The sequence below is a fragment of the Zosterops lateralis genome (assembly GCF_965231275.1).
Source record: "Zosterops lateralis genome assembly, chromosome: 3".
Classification (NCBI taxonomy): Eukaryota; Metazoa; Chordata; class Aves; order Passeriformes; family Zosteropidae; genus Zosterops; species Zosterops lateralis.
Genome location: NC_139764.1, coordinates 69,267,335 through 69,289,497, shown reverse-complemented (window position 1 = coordinate 69,289,497; position 22,163 = coordinate 69,267,335). Strand labels below are relative to the sequence as shown.

At 43.6% G+C, this 22,163-nt stretch overlaps 1 protein-coding gene and 1 long non-coding RNA gene across 5 annotated transcripts in view; both read left to right on the top strand.

Annotated features, from left to right (window-relative positions):
- The first annotated feature begins 68 nt into the window (after window positions 1-68).
- LOC310906853 lies at window positions 69-13,294 on the top strand. 2 transcript variants are annotated; one of them, XR_014589492.1, is made up of 6 exons: window positions 69-397; window positions 1,447-1,635; window positions 7,290-7,383; window positions 11,986-12,216; window positions 12,592-12,689; window positions 13,107-13,294. It is a non-coding gene; the product is annotated as an uncharacterized lncRNA (long non-coding RNA). The 2 variants fall into 2 exon arrangements; XR_014589493.1 differs by lacking the exon at window positions 13,107-13,294 and having other exon boundaries at window positions 12,592-12,932.
- Window positions 13,295-17,209: 3,915 nt separating this feature from the next.
- The window catches only part of SOBP (sine oculis binding protein homolog), a 112,644-nt gene continuing 107,690 nt past the window's right edge, over window positions 17,210-22,163 (top strand). For 2 of the 3 annotated variants that reach the window (XM_083856453.1, XM_083856452.1), the window contains exon 1: window positions 17,210-17,370. In XM_083856453.1, coding sequence (XP_083712579.1) covers window positions 17,275-17,370 — 96 coding nt within the window. In that variant the 5' untranslated portion in view covers window positions 17,210-17,274. Of the gene's footprint in view, window positions 17,371-19,607; window positions 19,667-22,163 lie in introns of those variants that run through there. The other variant, XM_083856454.1, reaches the window with a different exon arrangement.

Below are 22,163 nucleotides of genomic sequence, written 5' to 3'. Positions count from 1 at the left end.
GGCGGACGAGTCCCGCTGCCGGAGGAACGCCCCGGCCGTGCCCCGGCCGGCCCTGCCCGTGCCCCGCGTCCCCCTCGGTGGCGGTGGCCGGAGTGGTCTCATTGTGCCCTGGGGGCGGCCATCTTGGGCGTCGCAAAACGCGGCGCGCCGTAAAGCGAGGGCGACGAGGCGGGGGTGAGGACGCGGGCCCGAGTCCCGCCGGCACCGAACGCTGCCCGCCCTCCTCCGCCCTCGGGGCCGGCGGGGGTAAAGCGCCGCCGCTTCTTCCCCCACCCTGCCCTTGGTGCCTTCCAGAGCCGTGGCGGAGGGTCCTGCTGGGGGAGGAACGCTCCCCGCGCCTGGTCCGGGCTCCCGGCTGGCTGGGGGTGTCCCACAGAACGGGATGTGCTCTGCCAGGGTGAGGTCCCAGCTAAAGTGTTCGGCCTGTAGTCTTTAGCTACACAGTCATGATTTCCTTGCATTTTTTCGGCTGTTGGGATGGTCAGGCATGGGAATAGGTTGCCCAGGGAGGTGGTGGGATCACCAGCCGTGGAGGTGTTCAGGAGGCAGCTGGATCTGGCGCTGGGTGAGGGGGTTTGGGGGCGACAGTCCCGTCTGGTGCTCGGACTGACGGCTGATGGTCTGATCTTGACGGTCTTTTCCAACCCTGATGATCCTATAACGTCTATAATTGCAGCGTATGGTCGTTCTTTTTTGCCTCTTCCCGGGGTTGTCTGGGGCATGGCATGGACAGCCCTTTATTTACTGCATGCTCTGCCTTGCTCGGTAGCTGTGAGCCAGCTGAGAGGGCCAGGAACTACCTCCTTCTGAGCTGAGGAAGTACTTATAACCAAACAGTGAACATCAAAAGAGACTGCTAATTTTGAGTGCCCCAGTGAAGTCTTCAAGGTCCTGGAGTTCTACAGTGTGGTCTGCTGTATATCATGTAGTCTTTCCTTGAGTCTGAGCACATCCATCACCGATGCCTCTTTGCAGGCACCTGCCCCCAAAACTTCTGAATTCAGAGAATAGCCTTAACAGAGGAGAAAAACACTGGCCCATCTTCAGAAATTGGGTTTAAGTGACTTCCTCACACCCACAGATACTTCAGCAAGAATATGATCGGTTCTGTTTTTACAATCACTGACATCCATTCCTTCTATATTTTCAAGGCTTTGTTGCAACAAATCAGGCAAAGTTTTGAGGAGAAATCTGTGTTATTGACTACATTCATGTTGAAAATGAGGGTGTTAACATTTCTTATCTTTGGAAATACAAGATACAGGTGACTATTCTGTTTGCATTATTCCACATGATTAAAGAAAGTTACGTTGAAGGATAATATAAAAGAAGATGCAAATAGAAAACAATCCCATCACAAAGAAAGATGTCCAGGAAAGCACAATATAACTCTTACACTTGCAAGGGAGAAGCTGCTAAAAAGGAACACCCTTCCCTGTTTTTCAGTAACAAGACGAGATGTTTGTTGTTTTGGCACCTGAGACAACTCCAGCACTGTAAAAGGTACTGTCCTAAGGAAGGACTTTGACTGTGGAGTCAACAACACCTGGACATGCCTGTGGCATGTCATAAGTGGCTTCTCCAAATGGAGAGGGGGGAAAACTAGAATAGAGAAAACCTGTGAGAACTGCAAAGGTAACTTAAGAGTTAAGATTCTGGTGTCAAATCCTTGCTTTCTGTGCTGCCTGTCTCAGAGAATAAAGCTTTGCTTTGAAGGAGCAGTTTAGTTATCTGGTGTCACAGAACAAACTGTTGCTAAATAGGGAGTTTCAGCTCATAAACACAGTTTAGAAATGACAGAATGCAGTGGCATGTTTCTGTGCAGAAAGCCTAAGTTAATGAAAATTGCCGGAGGGATGCACTTAAGAGGAGCTACCAAGGCACCTCATCCTGTACCGGTGACAAGTTCCTTGATTCATTTCCTGAGCCATATCCATTCTTGCACTTAATGTGGTTAGTGTTCTGTGAAAAACTTAACATGATTATACAATTAAAGTCTGCTTAAAATAATAAGTATAAACTGGGGAGAATTAGGGTTCTATGGGCAGTAAACCTACCATCTCCTAATGCGTGAGACTTTAACTTTTTTTAATTACTGTTCTTCATGTTTTTCTGAAACACTGAATGCCTCTGTACTCTTTATGTAGAATTCTTCCAAGCCCAAATGGTTTTGAACTCGAACAAGACCCTTGATATCCATAACGCTGCACACTATCACTAGGGCTTCCTCAGGATTCACCAGCACTAGGCTGATGTTCTTTAAAAGCAGCAATCGCTAGAGGAATAAAGAAAATATTTTGTCAGTCATTTTCCAGCCTTTTAAAATTTTTTTTTCTTGACCATAGAGACTCTTTGAGAAGGTTGTACTGTAATACCTAAGGACTTTCTGTCTCTCAATCTCAGCCCAATGCCTTCACCCCTTTCCCTTCTCTTGGCAACCTAAGAGTCTTACTTCAGTAGTTCATTTTTTACTCCTGGTCCAAGTTCATAGTTTCTTTCTCCTAGTCTCCTTACTTCTTTACTTCAATCCCACACACCATCCCTACAGGCTACTGTTCTTTCAATCTTGTCACAGCCTTCTCATTTCACCCTCCAATAACCCTCTTGTCTGCATAGCCTGCATCCTAATCATAGGCTCTTCTTTTCATACACGTTTATGGGTGGGACCCTCCAATTCCTTGGCAAATCCTTTGCCAAATTTCAGGTTTAGAGCATGGAGAGTTTCTCAGTCATGCAACTCAATGATATTTTTTAACACAAGGAGAATGTATTTTTTTTGCTAACCTAATTTTTCAAACTGAGTGAACTATTTTAAAAATCAGCTCCAGGCTGGCACACCAATCACAGGAAAAAATCATTACAAATTAGCTGATATTTGACAGTTACAGGCATCAAAAGCCAGCGTCCTATAATAGGCAATGATGGACTAACTTACCCATAGGCATTGCTGTTTGTACTGCCTGGATCTGAAACAGAGCTTCTCAGTTTTCCTCTCAAAAAAAAACCCCAAACCATCAGAAGCAAAAGTATGATGTACTTACCACATCATAAGTTGTGGACAAAACCACATGCCTTTCTTTTTTCTTTCTTTGCCCATTTCCCCACAGGACTGGAGAGAAAAACCCACACTATTTCAAGAGCTTCAGTGGCTGTACAATAGACGTCTATTTCTTTAGAGTCTTAAGCAAAGAAGAAAACTGACACTCTTTTTTTTCTGTATCAATTGACTTTTAAAAGCCTCCCTAGGAGGAGAAAGAAGCCACTGGACGGGGCCAATATCAAAGTTGAAGAACAAAGAGGACAGGTCAAGAGACACTTCTGTTTACATCAGCATGCTCTGGACCAATGTACCAGAGAATACATCAAAGCCACTACTAATGCCAACTCTGGATCTCTTTTCTAGCACATGAAACGAGGAAATATTTTCCTGACTGCCATCTAAAGTAAAACAATTGCAAAGCACTCTCGTTTGATTGGGAGCATTTGAACTTTCAATTTTTCATAGTTACCCTGGCCTTGTCCAAAATAAATGGTGTCTTATAGGAGAATGATACTAGCAATGTTAATATATTGTAGTAACTATAACCTGTCTACATGACCAAATCTCCTAGACGTCCCTTAATTTTTTAATATGTTAAATCCCAGGTGCACTCTAAGACTGTTTACAAAAATAAAAGTAAAGAAAAATATGTCTGTTCCTTCCAAAGCACCCATGGAGTTGTTCTCACACACACCTATTCCTCCCCTTTTTCCTCCTTCCAAGAATTGATGTACTCCATGGCATCCTGGGAAAGTAGAGAGTTATGATCATTTCCATTTTGGAAGTCAGGAGGTTTAACGGAATGGTTGTGTGATTTGTCCAAGGCTTTGCAAAAGCCCTAAGGCAAACTGAGAAAAGAATCCACTTCTCTTGACCTCCTTGTCTGTGTCTTGTCTGCAAGGCTGCCTGTCTTCCTAGCAGCTGACAGAACTACTGACAGTGGTGAAGGCTGTATTGATCCTGTAGTTAGACACTAAAAAAACACCATCATTTAGCATCAGTTGGTTTCAGTAGGAGTCACGTCCCTTGGACAGAATTTGACACTTAGACGTATTAATTTTTAAGTCTAATTGTACCTACTGTGATACCAATATCAGACCTTGATATGTTGCTGGTTAATAAATGATAACAAATGCAAAAGATTTTTTTCAAAACAAATGAATATAGCTGTGATACACAAGGATCCTTTGACAGAAGGTGTATGTAACTCCACTCTGCACACCAGGGTGAGGGATACAATGTCTTGTCGGTTCTTGGCACGGATGGGAAGCCAAAGATCCTGCTGGGTCTCAGCAGCGCGGCACAGGCAGTGGGACAAGCCCCCCCATGTGCCACATGCCCTCAGAACGCAGCTGCCTCCTCACTGGCTCATCAGTCAGCGCTGCAAAAGAAAGCAAAATCAATTGAAATCCCTCCATTTCAGCAAGCTGCATATGAACAGGAGTAGACGAGTGTGCTGCTGATAACGCGCCCCTTTCGTAGAGTCACCATTTGTTCACCTCCCCACCCAATTTCCATTGTAAGAGCCTCTCAGGCCATCTCCTCTGACGGGCAGTGCTCTGCTCAGGGGAATTTGGACAGAGACTCAGAACAGCAATGTTTGGAGCTGCGTAATCTACAATAGAAGGAGGAGGAAGATAAGCACATTGTTAGTTTCTGCTCATATGCAATCAAAGCAGACAAAACATCCATCATCCTGTACAATATTAGTCTTTAAATATTCAGCTTTATCAGTTCCCCCATTCCTAATCCATCATTAACCACTCCATGAAGTCTCAGCTGATTAGCCCCACCTCTGCAGCACAGCAAACCATTAACTATTTATTATTTGTATTTAATTGAAGATCAGTAGCAGTAGAAAACTCCAACCAGACACATTTCAAAACCAGAACAAAGGAGATGGTCCCCTGCCTGAGGAATTCACGGTTTGGACAAGAGTGAAATGCAGCAAAGAGGAAGTGACAGCCATGCTGAACAAAGGCTTACCCATGTACCCTCTATTAAATTCCCCACGCCACAAATTGCTAGATTTTCTATGGATTTTTTTTTTTCAATTAATTCCATCTCAGTATCCCTTAAAATCAGAGAAGATTATGTGATTTGGGAGGGTCCTGGAGAAAAAAAAAAGAGATTTTTTAATGTTGGGTGAAAAATGGTTTGAAAAACTCTACCTAAATAATGAAATAGTTATCAGGTAGTGATAGAAACCAGGGGTTATAGTCACAGTATGGCCAGGAAACTGGCAGACGTACTCAAGATGCACATTTTATGTGGATTTGGATAAATAAATGGAAACATTTCTCAGTTAAAATGCTTACTTCTCAGGGATTAAATATATGTAATTTACGAAGTGTTACTTATATTTTGCTGCTTGCTCTTCACATGCATAATCAAAACATAGATACGATTCTAATTTTTTTTTTTCTGCTGGTGATCCTGGGTTTTGACACACCTTTCTTTCTCTTTTTACTACTTAGACTGGAAGCTAAGGCTGGCTGCACATTTCCTCTGAAGTAAACTCTGTAGAAACCACTGGTGTCTTTTTTACCTCCACCTGGGTTTCTGTACCTTTCTATTTATGAGTCCCCTTTGAAATGTGCCTGAAAGATCCAGTTCCCAAGAAAGCCACTACCCACTCCCTGAGCAGAGCTGCATAGCACGAGCACACATAGCACACACAGCACACACACGAGCACCAGAGACTCAGCACTGGCTGACTGTTTACTGATCAACTTTAAAGCCCAGAGCACTGGAGGAAACAGTTTTGTGAGGAACTCTTCTACCTCTCTGCCCACTCACTGTCTTGCTACCAGGTGGAGAGTAATGCCAGCCTGGGAACCAAGCTCAGTATATGAAAGTGAACATGGATGATACAGAAAATGTTTTTTCAATTTGAGTTGGAAAACTCAAGTTAAAACCATTTGAATCCATCCTTGTAATTCTGTGTCTGAACAAAATAAAGTATTTTAAGTAGCACTGACTAAATGGCTTTGAGGAAAGTAAAAAGGTATCCGTCTATAATATACTGTGCTACCTATACACTTTACCCCAGTCTAGGTAAACACTTCTGTTAAAAATAGGTATTTTCCAGTACTATTCCCTCTGTTTTTGAATTTATCCTGATGTCAATCTGTTTGTGACAAAGAGTGACGACTCTCAGGGTACAAGGGGTGATGCATTTATATTTACCTAGCACTTGACTCACTTGTATTTGTTCTCCTTTTAATCCCTGTAATTAAAATTCCCGCCTGCCTCTTCAGTACACACTCTAAAATAGTTCATATTTGGACATCACAGCAATCATAGGTACTGCTGCAGAAGGACAAGAGGAAGAACAATTGACTTAGGCCAGCATGGTTAGATAACCTATAGAAGGGAAAAAAGCTACTAATGCAAAATAGAATGTGAGAGCATTGAGTCAGATGGAAGGAACGTTTAAAGTAGTACAGCCTGTCTCCCATAAGAGCCAGAATGAAATTATTAAGGCAATAGAATGAGAAATGACACAAATATGGAGAAATAAGCTCTGTGGTATGTCCACCCAGCTCCCACCTGACTGCACTTTGGAGACTTCTTGAGCCAGATGCTCTGTCAAGTCTATCATGTTTAATAAATGAAAATGGAGCCATTTCTCAGATCTTCCAAATCTGGCTTTTCCAAGTTCTTCTTTGAAGCTGTTTGGACCTTTTTCCCTCTGAACATCCTGTGGACATTGTGTTCCACAGCTTTTTTATGTGTTATGTGGAAGAACCCCACTTCATTTCATTTATTTAAAGTTTCCTATCTGCATTCAGAAGCAATGAGGCAAGCCCAAACTAGCCTAAAATGATCTTGAACAACATGTCCATCCATTTCTGTTTTATTAATTCCCCTCATCTTCCTTCTTTCCTCTCTAATGCCCTCTTTCTTTTATCCCGATTTCTGGAGGGTGTTACAAGCCATAAAGAGATCAAATTTACAAATGCATGCCTATCACATACTGAAATTCAAATGACCGAAAGCACAGCAGTCCTTCAGAGGCAGTGTCTTCTGCAATGATGTCACTTTCTTGTAAGTTTAGTCTTAAACTTTGGCACCTCAGTTGCTTTCTGAGCTCTTGAGTGACAGTGACCTGATTTTCAGAGGTGCTTAGCACCCACCAGCTCTCCGGGGGAGCTGCAGGCACTCCACAAGCACAAGAGAACACTTTCATGCAAAGCATCTGCCTGACTCTGGGCACTCAAGTATTAAATTGTTACTCTGGATTCAGCTTCACAGTGTAGTGACACAGGAAATCGTCAGCCCTGGAGTGAAATTAAGAGCCTTAGGACTGGCAGTGCAACCCTTACTTATGGTGATTTAAGGTAAGTAGTACTCTTTAATTAAATATTACTAAATGTGAATCTTCCCCTTTTTTTTCAGAATCTGTGGCAACTGCTACAGAGGAGAATCATCCTACAGGTTTCACCTACTATAAATGTACAGATTTGCTATATCAGGAGTCCTGCTGGAACATCTGATTTTCAGCTTTGTATCTGTTTCCACAGTAAAACACCAAAATTTCAACTTACATTTTCACCTGCACAATCATCTAATAGATACACTTTCCATCTACCCTATAATTTTTTCTCTTTCGCTGTTCCTCTCTTGGAACTTTTTCAGACCTATTCTCTAGCCAAGAGTGGGTGGGTTTTTTCCCTTCAGTGTACTCCTCTTTGCATTTCTTTTTGCTTTCTCGCCACCTTTCCATGTGTCAGCCTTGTTCCACTTCTTCTCCCTGGTGGCATTCAGAACTCCTGCTACTTTTGTACACTCTCACCATTTTAAGCTGCTTTCCCACATGCTGCCTTTCACAGAACACCTTCCATCCACTGATTTCCAAAGCACAGATGCTTGTTCGCTTTCCGTGATGGCAACAACAGCTCTAAAAGAAACATATCGTTTCCCCTCCTGCAATTCATGCACAAATGCCTGGCATGTGCTGCCTGGAGAAAGCCTTTCAACTTTGAATTTCCTTGCTTTTGTGGAATCTGTGAAAAAGTCTGATAAATTACGGCTTTGGCAGTTATTTCAAATAACTTTATTTGCAGCCAGCTGAGGCAAAATCTGTCAATGATGCCATCCCCGTGTTCTTTCAAAGGTTGTTGGTGTTTCATGAGGGAGCTCAAAGTCAAGCTGGTTCAAAGGGAGGCTCACATTTCATTTTTTTCCAAGAAGCTTAGCTTACATGTTCTAATGGTGACAGGACTGTCTAACAAGACATAAGAGCTGAGTTCTAGTTGAGGCCATGAGTCTCTTCCAGTACATGTGTTTTGTCACTTTATCTCTCTCCTGATGATTTTTCATCTGTGAAATAGCTATAATACTAACCGGTAGTTGTAATATTAGTTAACAATAGACAAGAAGATCCCAACTAATCATGTGGGTGGCAAGTTGGCCTTGGACCTGGTTTAAGTGTTGGCAATTTGAGCAAAGCCAGAACCTCACTTTACAGCTCCTCTCGCCAGGGCTCAAGAGACACCAGCTGTGACACACAGTGTGCAGCAGGCAGCTTCTCATGTTGTCCTGAGGGTCAAGAGGAAGAAATTATACAGAGCCTTGGCTTTGCAAGCCCCTGCTGTCTGAGCCTGCAGGAATGGTGGTGCACCTGGGAATCTCTAGTAATATTCAGAATAAATGCCAGCATGGCAGGGTTTTCTGTGTGTGAGCAAGATTTCATGAAAATAAGCATGGTGTTCATGACCCTCTACTCCCAGAAGTTGTCCAAAGCTGAAGTCTCATGGCAAGTCTTTGCTGAGCCATCTGAGTGGGATGGAAGTTGTATGTGACTGTGTCCCATCTACACCACTCTGAAAATGAGTGGTGAGAACATGTCAATTCTGCTTTAACCAGTAGCACTGTGAAGAGAAATCAATAACCATACTTCACTTCAAGAATCTTGGAGGGAGAAGGATACAAGCACTGATCATGTTTTAAGGCAAAAGATCCTGCCTGTGTAGAGAAGGATTCTCAGAACTGCCTTTGAGCAAAATCTACTTATGGTAAGAGACATAGATTATTATCATTAATGTTACATGCATGATTTAATTAGGAAAAGCCACACAGTTCATGAAAACAAAACATTTCCAGCTAATAGTATTACTAATTACCTAAAAGATCATAAATCAAAACAAATTTAATAAGATGCAGGAGAAAAGGCTGACAAGAATCTCATGAATTTCAGCAAAGAAATGTGAAATCCTGCATGCAGATCAGAACAATGTTTGTAGTAACAAAGCTGTGGAAGCAGCTAAAAAGCAGCTTTGCAGAGGAGGCCCTGGGGACCTTGGTATTCAACAACCTGAACATGAGCCAGCAGTGCAGCCTTGCAGCAAAGATGGCTGGAGTGTGTCAGGAAGAGCACGGCTGGCAGGTTGATGGATGTGATCCTTCCCCTCTACTCAGCTCTGGTGAGACCCACCTGGACTGCTGGGTCAAGATCTGAGCTCCACAATATAAGAGAGACATGGACACACCGGAACAAGGACAGTGGAAGGCCATGGAGATGATAAACGGACTGAAGCATCTGATGTTTGAGAGGCTGAGAGATTTGGGATTGTTTAGCAAGGAGAAGGCCCAGGGAAGAGATGATCAATGTGTATAAATACCTGAATGAGGGGAGGCAAGTGGAAAAGACAGAACCAGGCTTTTTTTAGTAATAGGTCAAAAGGCACATGGGCACAAATTGAAGTGTAAATTCCATATAAACACAAGAGAAAGGTTTTTTTTTTTTACTATGAATATGGTCAAACACTGGAAGAGGCAGCCCAGAGATGCTATGGAGCCTTCACATTTATTCAAGACATGACTGGACACAGAACCAACTTGCTCTGCTTTGAGCAGGGATGTTGGACTGTACACTCTCCAGAGGTCTCCTCCAATCCCAGCTATTCTTTGATGTGCTAAATACGTGCCCGGTTCTAGTCCTGAATATATCTCTGTTATGCATGCTCAAGATACGTTTGGATTTTTTGACAGACTTTTCACCACATCAATGTGAAGGCATTGCCATTATATATTAGGATGTGTAAAATTAATGTAAATATAACTGAGAAGATCAAGAGATTGAATCACATGTCATGTAGGATTCTGGGGAGATGCTGGCAGGAAAACAAGCATTGCAGTAGAAGAGTAATTGTCAAATAATGACATGTCAAAGCCCAACTTTTGCCAACTCTAAATCATTTAGTATATATCAGTATAGATACCTTGACATGTTTCTTTGGGTCCAGGAAAGAAATTAATAACCCACTGGATCTTGTATATGCAATGCAGGGGGTAATTTGGACAAAATGATGTAATGTTTTTGAAAGCATGACAAGAAAATTAAGGATGAAGAAACTCCAGAATGACTTTATGAATGAAAAGAACCTGCAATTGCTTTCCATCCCTTGACAGATGTTACTTAAACTGACATACTATACCATGCAACAGGGGAAATACAGGATTATAAGAAAATGTATAAACCACTATCATTGTTGTAAAAATTTCTTTTATTCTACACAGAAAGACAAAAAGAGGAGGGATACTTTTTAGGAAGAACTTGATGTAGAGCACTGTATCAGTATTTTCAGGAATCAATAAAACTAATCTATTTTAAAAAAAGAGTAAAGTTAAAAAGAAGGGAGAACTTTCTGCTGTATCCTAATCCCACACAATCACTCCCCCTCTTCTCCTGCCATTGTAGTATCTGGCAGACTTGCCTATTTATTAAACTAAATACAAGAAGACTCTCTCCTGCCTTCTGTATGGAGAAGTAAAATAATCGGAAGCAGAGGAAACAGTCATTGTCAAGAAATGGTAGGTGAATAAATGTATATGCCTTGGCTATAAACATTCTCAGTTCACCTCAGAGGGAGGTTTACAGCTTAGGACTGTTCCAGAGAGCACAAGTGTCCACCTCTCACTGGTTTTGCTTCCAACTTTGACAGTTCCCTGCTTTTGATGTGTGTAGGAAATGGGCGCAGCACACACAGAGTTAGGAGGGTCCCTCAGTACTTCAGACCTTTTCCAAAGCAGCCTTTTGAGATCAGCATTTTGGGTGTCAGCCCCAACCAGAGTGGAAACCCTCAAGAAAGTAGGGCTTAGTATATGCTCTTACCAACCTGTGTGACAGAGCAAGTAGAGCACCATTTTGGACCAAATGAAACTTCAAAAGATTCGCAAAATCTCTTTTAAAAAGATTCATTTCATTCTGAGGTACAGACCTTAGCTGTAATGAAGCTGCAAACCCATTGTTTGTCACAGCCAAGTTCAAGTCTGGTATAATGTGTCTAAGTTTTTTGGTCGTCCATAGGTCCTTTATTTTTCTTTACCTGATTTTTGGCATTGTATTCAATATGAAAGCATCACAGAAGCATCACTGAGTAACCAAAGTGGATAGACAGAGTGTAGCAGTAGACACATGATAAAGATTTTTCCCCAAAGTCAATACTGTTGTCCAGGACATATTTTTACTAATTTGTTTTTTAATGCATTGCTACCTTTTAGAAAGGTTTAATATTGATTGATTTTTAATAGCATCGGTGTTGTCTCATGCTAAAGACTTATTCTTGCTTACTTTTGTTGTAAGGAACATGAGAAAAACAAGAAACAAAAAAGCTTTTTAACAGGAGACTTGGAGGTATTTAACAAAGAATCATAGAAACAAGTTAACTTTTCCTTCTGTTTATCAAATCATGTGAGCATTCAGGCCAAAAGAGCAAATGTTATTAATAATTTAGTAAGTTAAATAAAGTTTCTCCTTTTTTGTCAGAAGTTTCAAAAAGCATGAACAGTGTTAAGGCACTGTCTTGCCATTAATTAGTACAGATTTGACATTGATACCCTAAAGCAGCAGCAAAAAAAAAAAAAAAAAAAAAAAAAAAAAAAAAAAAAAAAGAGGAAGAAGTATTCACCAATATTAAAATATCTCCAAACATTTCCAGACCTTTGTATTTGGAAAACCGCCACTACTCCCATTTCAGCTGCCATACTGAGTCTGCTTTGGAAAAGCTACCTCTTGACATTTTGCAGAACAGCCTCTAATCGTCGAAGGAAACTCTGGATTGAGATTAGTATCCAGAGCAGAAAGGAATCTACAGACGCTACTGTGTGCGAGTAATGCTGTGGGCGTTCATCCAAGCTCAGGAACGAGTGGAATGTACCCCTTCTCCAAGGTATGGGTGAAAAAACATCACTGAAGTGGAAGTGGGGTTTGGGTGGAACTGAAGCAAGAGAGAAGCTCATATATATGTTTTCCATGTGTATGAAAATTGCTGTCTACTTATTAAAAAAATATTGGGAGCCAATATTTTAATTATTCACTGCATTTATTTGCTTCTGATGGCATAAATAATCTATCATCTTAGCGTGCCACACAGAAAGTCAGAGGAACATTTCCACTTCAAGTCAAATGAAAAAAAAAAATAAATCAACGTAATGGAACTTTTCTGTGAACTCACATAATGAATTTCTTTGTTTAATTAAACACTTCAGCAAACCAAATACCTGAATTTAAATTGCTGTTTATTATGGCTTCCCCTCGGATACAGGTGAAAGACTGCATAGACATATGTTTTCCACGGTGACTGGCATTACCAAGCAACCTGATGGAGAGCTGACAACACCTTGGCAAGCAGAGAAGAGCACGGTAAATTATCAGCAATATTAAGAGAACCCAGTTACGAGCCTCACCTTTACTTTGGCCTGCGACGTCTGGGGCTGTTACTTGGGAAAATAAAAGAGACAACGGCCTCCCTTTTTACCTTCAGCTTTCCCCGTGTGGGTGGACGTGTGGGTTTATACGTGCATAATCGCACGCAGGCCGGTGCCTAAACACGTTTCGGTGTCCGAGGCTCCATGATGCGTTTCCCACCGTGCTGGGAAGGAGCGGGACAGGAGGGGGAGCTCTCGCCGCAGCCGCCGGCCGGGGATGGGATGCCGCTCCTGGGGCCGGGGGCGGCGGGGCCGCGGCCCCTTCTCCCGCTTCACTCCTCCTTCCCCGCGGCCCCGGGGATGGCCCCGCTTGTCCCGGTTTTGCCTCTGAAAACCGGCACGTTGTTCCCAGAGTGTCCCCAGAGCGCCGTTCTCTTGTTGCTGTTGCCTTCTAAAACCTTTCGCTTTGAAGCCGTCGTGCTGCTTACATATTTAGCAGCTGGAAAAATCAGGCCTGCTTGTTTATCTCGTCCTCCCCAGCAGCAAGAAAACCGAAAAGAAATAGCTCGTTAATAATTTTAAAGAGACTTCTGTATTAATAAAGGCCAAAATTAAGAACTTGGAGGAAAGTGTTTCTTTTGTGTTACCTAAAAAAGCAGCTCTGGTATGTGGGTAGGTCCCCTTCTAAAATATTTAAACACTAATAAATAGGACTATGAACAACAGAATATAAATTAAACCTGGGGTGACTTATTTCAGGCAACTCATTTGTGCATGTGATTTTATGAAGGATACTTATTTTTCAGAAGTCCAAATTACTGTGCTTGCAAAAACCCAAGTGCAAATTCAGAGCTGGAGACAAATCTGTGATAGAACAAAAATATGGAGCTTGGTAAAACATAGAGCCTTGGGTGTAGAGCATGTGCTTGGGCAATGGAAGGAAAAGCTCAGGTTCTTGCCATGGCTTAGAGATGAAATCCTATAGTTTCTTCCCAATTTTAAAAGTGACCAAAAAACCAACCAGCTTCAAACCCTTGAACCATCATGACAGCAAGAGACTTTCTCTGCTGCATTGTAGTTAGAGCACACACTCTAATAGATTGTCTTTAAATCGCCTTGGAAATTGCACAAGGAGTTTTGTCTCATTAAACTCAGGAGTAAAATCTTCACAGATTCCCACAGGATCAGGGTTTCATCTTTGGCTGCAAACTGCTTACTGATACCACATACTCCGGTATCTCTGTCTCATAGAATAAATCTAAGCAGTTCTATTGATCCAATCAGTCACCTTTACTCACCTGTTTAAGATGTTTGCAGAATCCATATTGAGAACTACAGAACCAGGATTCTTTACTGAAAATACAGGGTTTTATACAAAAAATATGTGCTGTTGCCACAGTTCAGTAAATGTGTTTGATGTTAGGGTGCCTGTAATGTAAATAGCAGATTTATTTTCTCGTAACTTTTCGGAGATGTTCAGATCAATGCCATTGTATGGCTGACAAATGCGTGGCTTCCACAGATTCTGATATTCTGCCTCCCCTTATGAATTCACAAGTTACCAGTAAAACCTGAAAGTGTTCCTTTTTGGTAGTCACTACCTCCTCCTTAGTAACAAGTGGAATAATTAGATGGTTTCCAAAACTTATTTCGGTACCTCCGATGTGTGTCAGATAACGTCTGAGCACTCTAAATGCATGAACTTCTGTGTTGACAGTTGATGGTCCTCCATATGCTGTCACTAGAAGAACAACTTCCCAAGAATATGCAGTGTAATAATATGCAATATATAAAGGTAATAAGAGCTCTAGAAAAGTAGGAATCGTGACAGTTGCAGAAATAACCTGCTGTCAGATGGAGATATTATTATTGGGACACAGAGAGGTAGAACTTTTGTGTCTGTCCCAGTCCTACATTAAATATGGAGAAAAACAGGGTATGTTTTAAGACTGTGGCTTTCATCTGGTGGTTGACAAGGTACTGGGGGACTGGAGGTTCTTTTTAAAGAGCTTACCAGAAGTAGCTGAGAAAATGAGCCTACTGTCAGAAGAAATAAGTTCACATCTTCATTCAAAAGCATTCTGAAAAATACTGTGAAGAACCCCAGCTGAATGCCATTACTTTTGGTGATCAAGAAGTGAGAATCAGCATTCAGAACTGGTAGCAAGAGGGGTGGGAAGTGCTTCAATTTGCAGCCAAACCTTCAGATGCTAGTCAGGAAAACCGGAATGACAGACTCGATCCTGAAGAAAATTCATTCTGGTCTACTCACTGTAACCTGCTGTAGTCAATTCACATCACCTAAGCTTGCAAATACCTTCTCCAAAATATCTTCCAACATTAAAGGAAGTTCTGTTTACGCTGGGAGTTTGAGATTAATCTTTTTGTCAGATTGTCAACTCAAACTTGTTAAATTTATGCTGTGCTTAATGAAACAGTGCCAGTGCTTTATTACAATACACATAGTAAGTGTTGAGTAGTAGTCCTCTGATGTTTCACTGAACAAGAACCATTTGAGGCAATACTCTGTTTGGCAGAAGTTTTAAGGTTTTCCTTAAAACTCTTCCATCGACTCTACAGAGAAACTAGCCATATGTCTAACACAAGAACTAGTTTTGTCTTTTTCATTAGAGTGCCTTAATGTATCAGCAAGGTGGCGGCTGTTCAAAGCAGAATAGTCACCTGAGGTTGGCTGGCTCTTTCCAGCCAAAGGTTTCAAAGAGCCATGTGAGATTGTGTTTAAAAGCAACTTCCCCTTGTGCTGTCTTATTCTTATTGTGTGAAAGAATACACTGAGATTCTGGGAATATCTCCTGCACTTAATGAGAGCTCAACTGTACTGATTTGTTTGTAATAGAATACGCTAAGCAAAACAGGTTGCTGGTGGTGGTGGGTGGGGCACAGGAGGAGGGAAACCTCCCTTCTAAGCCCCGTCCTTTGAAGGTTACCTGTAGTCGCAAGTTAGTTTCCACAAGTTTGAGAAATCACTGTATTTTAAAATACTACAAGCAAGAAAAAAAAAAAACCACCTTGGTTTCTTCTCGTGTTTGCTGCTTGGAGGGTCAGGGAACGGACTGAACCCACAGCACAAGCCTCTGTTGTCAGCAGAGCTTTCTCCAGGGTCTCTGCGAGGTCCTGCTCTGCGAAAAACAAGCGATCAGGGCTGGGTTTTTCTCAACATCTGCCTGATTCTTTCAGGCACCGCGAGGAGCGGCAGCACCTTCGCCTGGCAGTGACCTTACCACTGCGGATGTGCTCTAGGATTTTTCAGGGTCAGTCCGGTCGCTATCTCGTCTTTTGATACTCGATGGCTCTGACACCCGAGACCGTGCAAAATCCCCGTTTCTTCTTATTCTCGAAGTCACGGGGGAAATGTGCCCCGTGTCTGCAATGGCTCTGACAGGCAGGCAGGGAAGGCTCATTTTAGTAACGAAACCAGCAAAGTTGTGCTCAACTTTCCATGTGAAAAAGTGCCAGTGATTTAAAGCTTCGGAAACAGAGAATGTAAATTAGGCATTGTTGCACGTAAACCGAGCTTGTCTTAGACAGGCTAAACAGAGATTTTTATGGGGAGCCTGCTCATGCCCACACGGAACGCATTTTATCTTTTTACTGTGGGTTTAGGTGTTTTTACAAAAAACCGTATCATTTTAAGGTGCACCGCAGTCGTGATTTGAAACCCCGTCGTACGATTGCAATTTTGACTATGGGAGAAACGGGCACCCCCGTGCCGTAATGTGTGTACCGGGTAATCAGGGGCCGCCAGGGAAAGCGGGAAAGCAGAGCCGTGGAATAATCAATGTATCGCCCACAGTGTGTGCTGTAATCCGGCACCTCCTCGCCGAAGCGCGTCCCACCGAACCATTCATCCGCACCTCCCCGCCGCAGATAAAGGGAAAAACAGGAGCGATGAGGGAAGAGCCTCGGCTGAGAGCGGCGGGGACGGGACGGGACCGGACGGGACGGCAGCGATCGGACGGGTCGGGTCCGCCGGGCAGAGGGGCACAGGCCGGGCGGACCCCTCGGCTGCTCGTGGGGGCACCGGGCCCCCTCCCCATCCCCATCCTCATCCCCATCCCCATCCCCATGCCGGGCCGGGGGCGGGCGCGCACCGCCCCCTCCTCCCGCCGCGCTCCGCTCCGCCCGGCGCTCGGCGCCGCCCCCTCCCCGGCTCCCATGGCGGGCAGCGGCGGCCCATTCGGTGCCGGCAAGCCCCGCCCGCCGGCGGTCCGGGGCCGGCCTCCCCCTTCCCTCGGCCGCCCCCTCGGCGGCAGCCCGCCAGCAGCGCCACAGCAGGCGCGGGGCCGGCTCGCTCCGCGCTGCCTCCCGCCCGCCCGCCCCGCCGCTCCCATGCGGGCCGGCGGCGAGGCAGAAGATGGCTGACTGGCCGGGGCACCCGCGCCCCGCGCCGCCCGCGCCCCCCGCCCGCCCGCCGCCGCCGCCGCGCTCCCCCCGGGCCCTCCGCGGCGCCGCCCGCCACCGCTGAGAGCCGCCGCCGCCCCCCGCGCCCCTCCCGGCCCCCCCAGAGCACCAGCAGCCATTTCATCTCCACCACCACCACCACCAAGTAGGCGCAAAAAATGGCAGAAATGGAGAAAGAAGGGAGACCTCCCGAAAATAAAAGGAGCAGGAAGCCGGCTCACCCGGTGAAGCGGGAGATCAACGAGGAGATGAAGGTGGGTGCCTGTGATGGGGACGGCAGCGGGGTCCCCCCCGCACCCCCCGCCTCCGAGCCTGGAGATGAAATAAGAAAGGATCTCTTGTCATTTTTTTTTTTTTTGTAGGATGCACTGAATGTGTCTCAACTCCGCCTCCTGGGCTGCAAACAGAGACGAATTCACAGGCTGGAAATCCTGTTCATTGACCAGCTTTATTTATTTTTTTAAAAATAACTCTCTCGTTGGGCTTTTAAGCTCCTCGGGTGCCAACGAAGAGCCTATTTTATTTTTTTAAATTTTTTTTTTTCTGTAACCACCCCCTCAGGTAGCTGGGAAGCCCTTAAAGTTAGGAAAGAAAGGGATCTCTTTTAAACGCTGTATTTCTGTCCTTTTTTCAGTAGCCAGCTGCAACTGTGTAATTAAATTGTCAAAGTGAAACGCTGTGGTGTGAGCCGTGCATCAGTCTCGCACTTGAGCGCGGAGACCCCTTTTCTCTCCCTCCCCTCGCCTCCTCCTGTGCTGCACCGGCGGCTCCCGGCAGCGCACAGGGGTCCCTGGAAGGTGCCTTGTCCGAGGGCTGCTGTTGCTGGAGGTGTATTGACCGCGCGGAGGGCTGTCCTGCCCCATAGGAACCGCTGCCGCTCCAGCTGCGCTCTGGCGGCCGCTCCAGATGTTGGGATGGCACAAAACCGCTATTTTGGAACTTCTTTTATCGTTAGGTCGCTCTTGCGGGCTGGACCGGTCCTATTTTTTAAGCCTGTTTTCCATGTTTGTTTGATGTCTCTAATTCCCCAAAGTTGTTAACAATGTATTGCTAGACTTCGGCTGAACTTATTAAATCTGTTAAATTCGCAGATAAAGTGACTAAAACAGCCTAGTCTGGCTACGAGATAAAGCTGCTGAGATTTAATTTGAATATGTCATTTATTAAAAGGCTGATCGTAAGTGGAAGACAGCCTGGAAAATGTCACTCGTTCACATAGTATGTACACTATATAGGCGAGTGTATAAATATGCAGGATGCCTAGTGAAAATATCTTTGCTTTCTGATTGATCTCCCCATATAGATTTAAACGGGAATGTGCCGTCCCCTCCTCTCTCCCTTCTTTTGCACACCACTAATTTGGATTAGGTGCCCTTTCCTGCCCAAGGCAGGCATTCTTGTTCTTGCTGCCCGTGTAACGAGCCTGTACACGGTTCTGTGTGCACTTCAAGTGTAGATGTGGGTGAGAGTGGTATTAGGGGCACAAACAAAATAATGTGTTGGTGCATCCCTTTGGAAACAAACTGTAGTAGCTTCGAGTCCAAAGGAGCAGGATCTTTCTTTGTGAGATATGTGACACATCCTATTTTCGGAGAGGGCTCTGTGCAGCCAGCGGAGAGTCATTGCTCATTGTAATCCCACATAGTTTTGAGGACTGCAGAGGTCTGTAGTGCAGGGCATTGGCCCCTCAGAGCATCGCCTAATGCCATCTATATGGATTGCAGCTTTTAAGTTTCATAGGTTCTAGAATTACAAATTAGCTAATTTTAATCAAAACATGTGAAATGTTATCCTGGCTGGATATAAAGGCTGACTGTGCTGGATCCTCTGGGTTTGTTTTGTTTACTTTGGCTGCAGGCACACTCAGCGGTTTGGGAGATAGTTGTTCTTCTACAGTATAACAGATGTTTGTCTGAAAGGGTGAGGAAGAAACAAAAACAACATTGTGTGAAGGAGAAAAATTACACAATTTTAAACTAATGCTTTGGTATTAAGCACTGGCATTAACCTTCATGTAGAGGGTTTGTCTTTTTAAATCATGGCTAACTGCTTAACGTTAGGAACCTCAAAATTTGAGCTGACTTAAAAACTCAGTGTGTGTAGAAAGGACATTTTGAACCCATGTAATTTCTGGTTGAGGGTGAGACCGCTGATGGCAGAACCTTCCACAGCCCACCTTTCAGCATAAACTATGCTATATATGCTATGCATTTTTAGGGAGACAGTTGACTGCTGTCATCTAAGAAGGGAAAAAGAGGGGGGAAGAAAAAGAAGTAGTTTGAATTTTTGACTGGGTGAGAAAGTTAAAATCCTGTGGCAATCATTTACCCTTTTTCTTTACTGATGAATTAAGACGTCTAGTTGTTCGTAATAAACTCGGCGAATACAATAATGTAACAAATTGGTTACAGTGTGCAAAATGTTTGCAGTGAAATGACAGAGAGAGCACAATGTGCCCTTGTGTAAGTTTGTATCTGTAATGTTCAAACAGGCTGACTGTTTCCCTTCATCTGAACTGCTTTCATCTGGACCAGTGTAAAATAAGCTCTGGTAAGTAATCACAGCAGAGCAGAAAGAAAGGAATGTATACAGCAATAGACAGCCTAAGCTGTAAAAACTGTAACCTGAGTATCAGCAGCAGATCAGATATCAAGGCTTTAAGGTAGGGGAAATGAAAGAGATGAAGGGGAGGAAAAGAGGAGAGACGGAATGGAAAAGTCAGCTTGGAAAGTAAAGTAGAAGTAGGAGGGCCCCCTCGGGGAAATTTGGCTCAGGGGTTAGGGAATTTTATCATGGTGTACAGTGACCTACTCAGGTTTCAGCCCACGTTGGATCGAATTGCCTCCCTTTGCTAGCAGAAAGAAAAAGGACTGGAGTATATGTGATTTCTTTTTCTCCCCCCTTCAGATAATAAAAAGGCCTTTGGTACAAGTGTCTATTTTAAGTACAGTAAATTCAAGGCACTATGAATGAGCAATAATATTACCTCATCACAGAGACTTCCTTTGAGATTTGCTGTTTGATACAGTCAGATATTTACTCGAGAAGGATCACAACACCTCACTGCTTGCTTTAGTGTTTTCCAACAGTAGTGTCACAGCTTGGTTTTAACATGACTGGATGGATATTCAGGTTGCTCACTCTTTCCTTATGCCAGATATTGAGTTACGTTTCTGTTATCGCCAGCCTAATGTACATGATGGTTATAACAAATTTTAATTTGATACAATGTTGTGTGCAAAAAGTACATGACTCTGCACAGTTTTCTGATATTACGTTTCAATGAAAAATATATTCATGAGGAGCTGTTTTGTTACACTGTGACTTTTACAGCCACTCTTTTGTATTTTCTTGTTGTTTTTTTCTTTTTCTTCCTTCCTCCTTCAGATGAGACTTTCTAGTTTTTCTTCCAGAGGTAGCATTCACCTTGTGCCTTGGAAGAGAAGCAGATAGTTATTCTAAAATTGAGTTTGGTGCCATTTTTCACTTGCTAGTGCATAACAGAACACCTCATAGATCCAAACCTATTGTTATCAGGGAAGCCACTACTATTCTAAGATCAAAATATTCGTAAAAATTTAGTCAATGAAAACACTTGTCTAGGCACAGTGGTGGATCCCCCATCCATCTCTCCTCAGCTTATTTCCATTTGCCATCCTGCTGCCAGGAAGCAGTGCTGCTCAGGAGGAATAGCTAGGTACTCTGCAATGCTGTGAAGGGAGGTTGCGTCCAGTGCTGAATTGCACTGGAAGTTCTCCTGCACAGATGAGGCAATGTATCCATGTGTCTCTAGTAGTTGAAAGGTAAGCAATTAATTTGTGTTGTAATTTCACAGGGCTGGTCCATGTGCCCAAGGAATTTGGTGTCCATAAATATTCTCAATAACTAATTTGTATTTAAAATTGGGCATTGTTCCTGCTGCCTAAAGCTTAGGGCAGACCCATCTGTTATCATTTAATAGTAAACTCATCAGAATATCTTTCAGTTTAGTGTTTAAATAGTCCCTGTTTGGCATTTGAAAGTACTACTGTCAGAAGGAGGAAAGTGGTGAAGCAGACGTAGCAGCGCAGTGCCTGGAGTGAGCCAGTTTGCTCAGAGCACTCGGAAGATTCCAAGGAAACTCCTCCCTTCTCTCCTGAAAAGCAAAAAAAATCTTCTGGAAAGTGGAAAAGCAGACAGACTTTATCAATTGCATTACTTCAGGAGACCAGGGTTTTCTGTGGAGTATGCATGGAAGTTTTGTGGGATGGCTGCAAAGGGGTTGTCCATCTGCACAGGGAGCCCCACCTGGCAGGGCACTGCAGAAATAGTGCTTCCCCAACCAAAGTGGGTTATACAGAATCAGACATACATGGGAGGATAAAGGAAAGTAACGCATCATGGAATTTTGCTTTCTGGTAGCATAAAGGTCTAATCATGGCATTCAGTATGGCGACAACATAAACAAGCAAAGAATGTGAGCGCTGGAAAGAAAGATCCAAGTTTGTGTAGTGCCTCTAGAAACATTTTTATTTCCTTGCTGCAGTGAAAGTGAAAAGTGAATTTGTGAGGCTCTGCACTGAGTGGGTTATGCAGGCAAGGAAGTGGAATGGAGCCACTATGCTTCCTCCCAGATCTGAAATAAACATTCAGCAGTAAAACCTAGAAGAAAATGAGTCTGACAGACTCATTCTCCCCTGTGTTTCCTGCCTCCGTGTTTGCCAGGCCTCATTTGGTGAAGCCAGGCCTTGCCCCCCGTGAATGAGGTTCATCGAGAAGGAAAGTAAAGAGATCTAAGATGGAAAGAGACGCATGGCATAGCTTGAGAATGTATTAATTAGCAAAGATTTGGGGAAATGATGCATTGTAATGTAAAAAATCAAACTGTAGGTGTACTGTTACAATGAAATGAATCCTAAAGTGAGAATAAATGTGATTATATTTTTACTGCCTAGCATATAAGTCAGACTCAGAAAGGAGGGAAACCGCAGTCTAGCGAGTCAATGCACTCTTCTTCATCTTTCTGGGAATAGGGAGCAAATTCAAATAGAAATACCAATGAGCATAA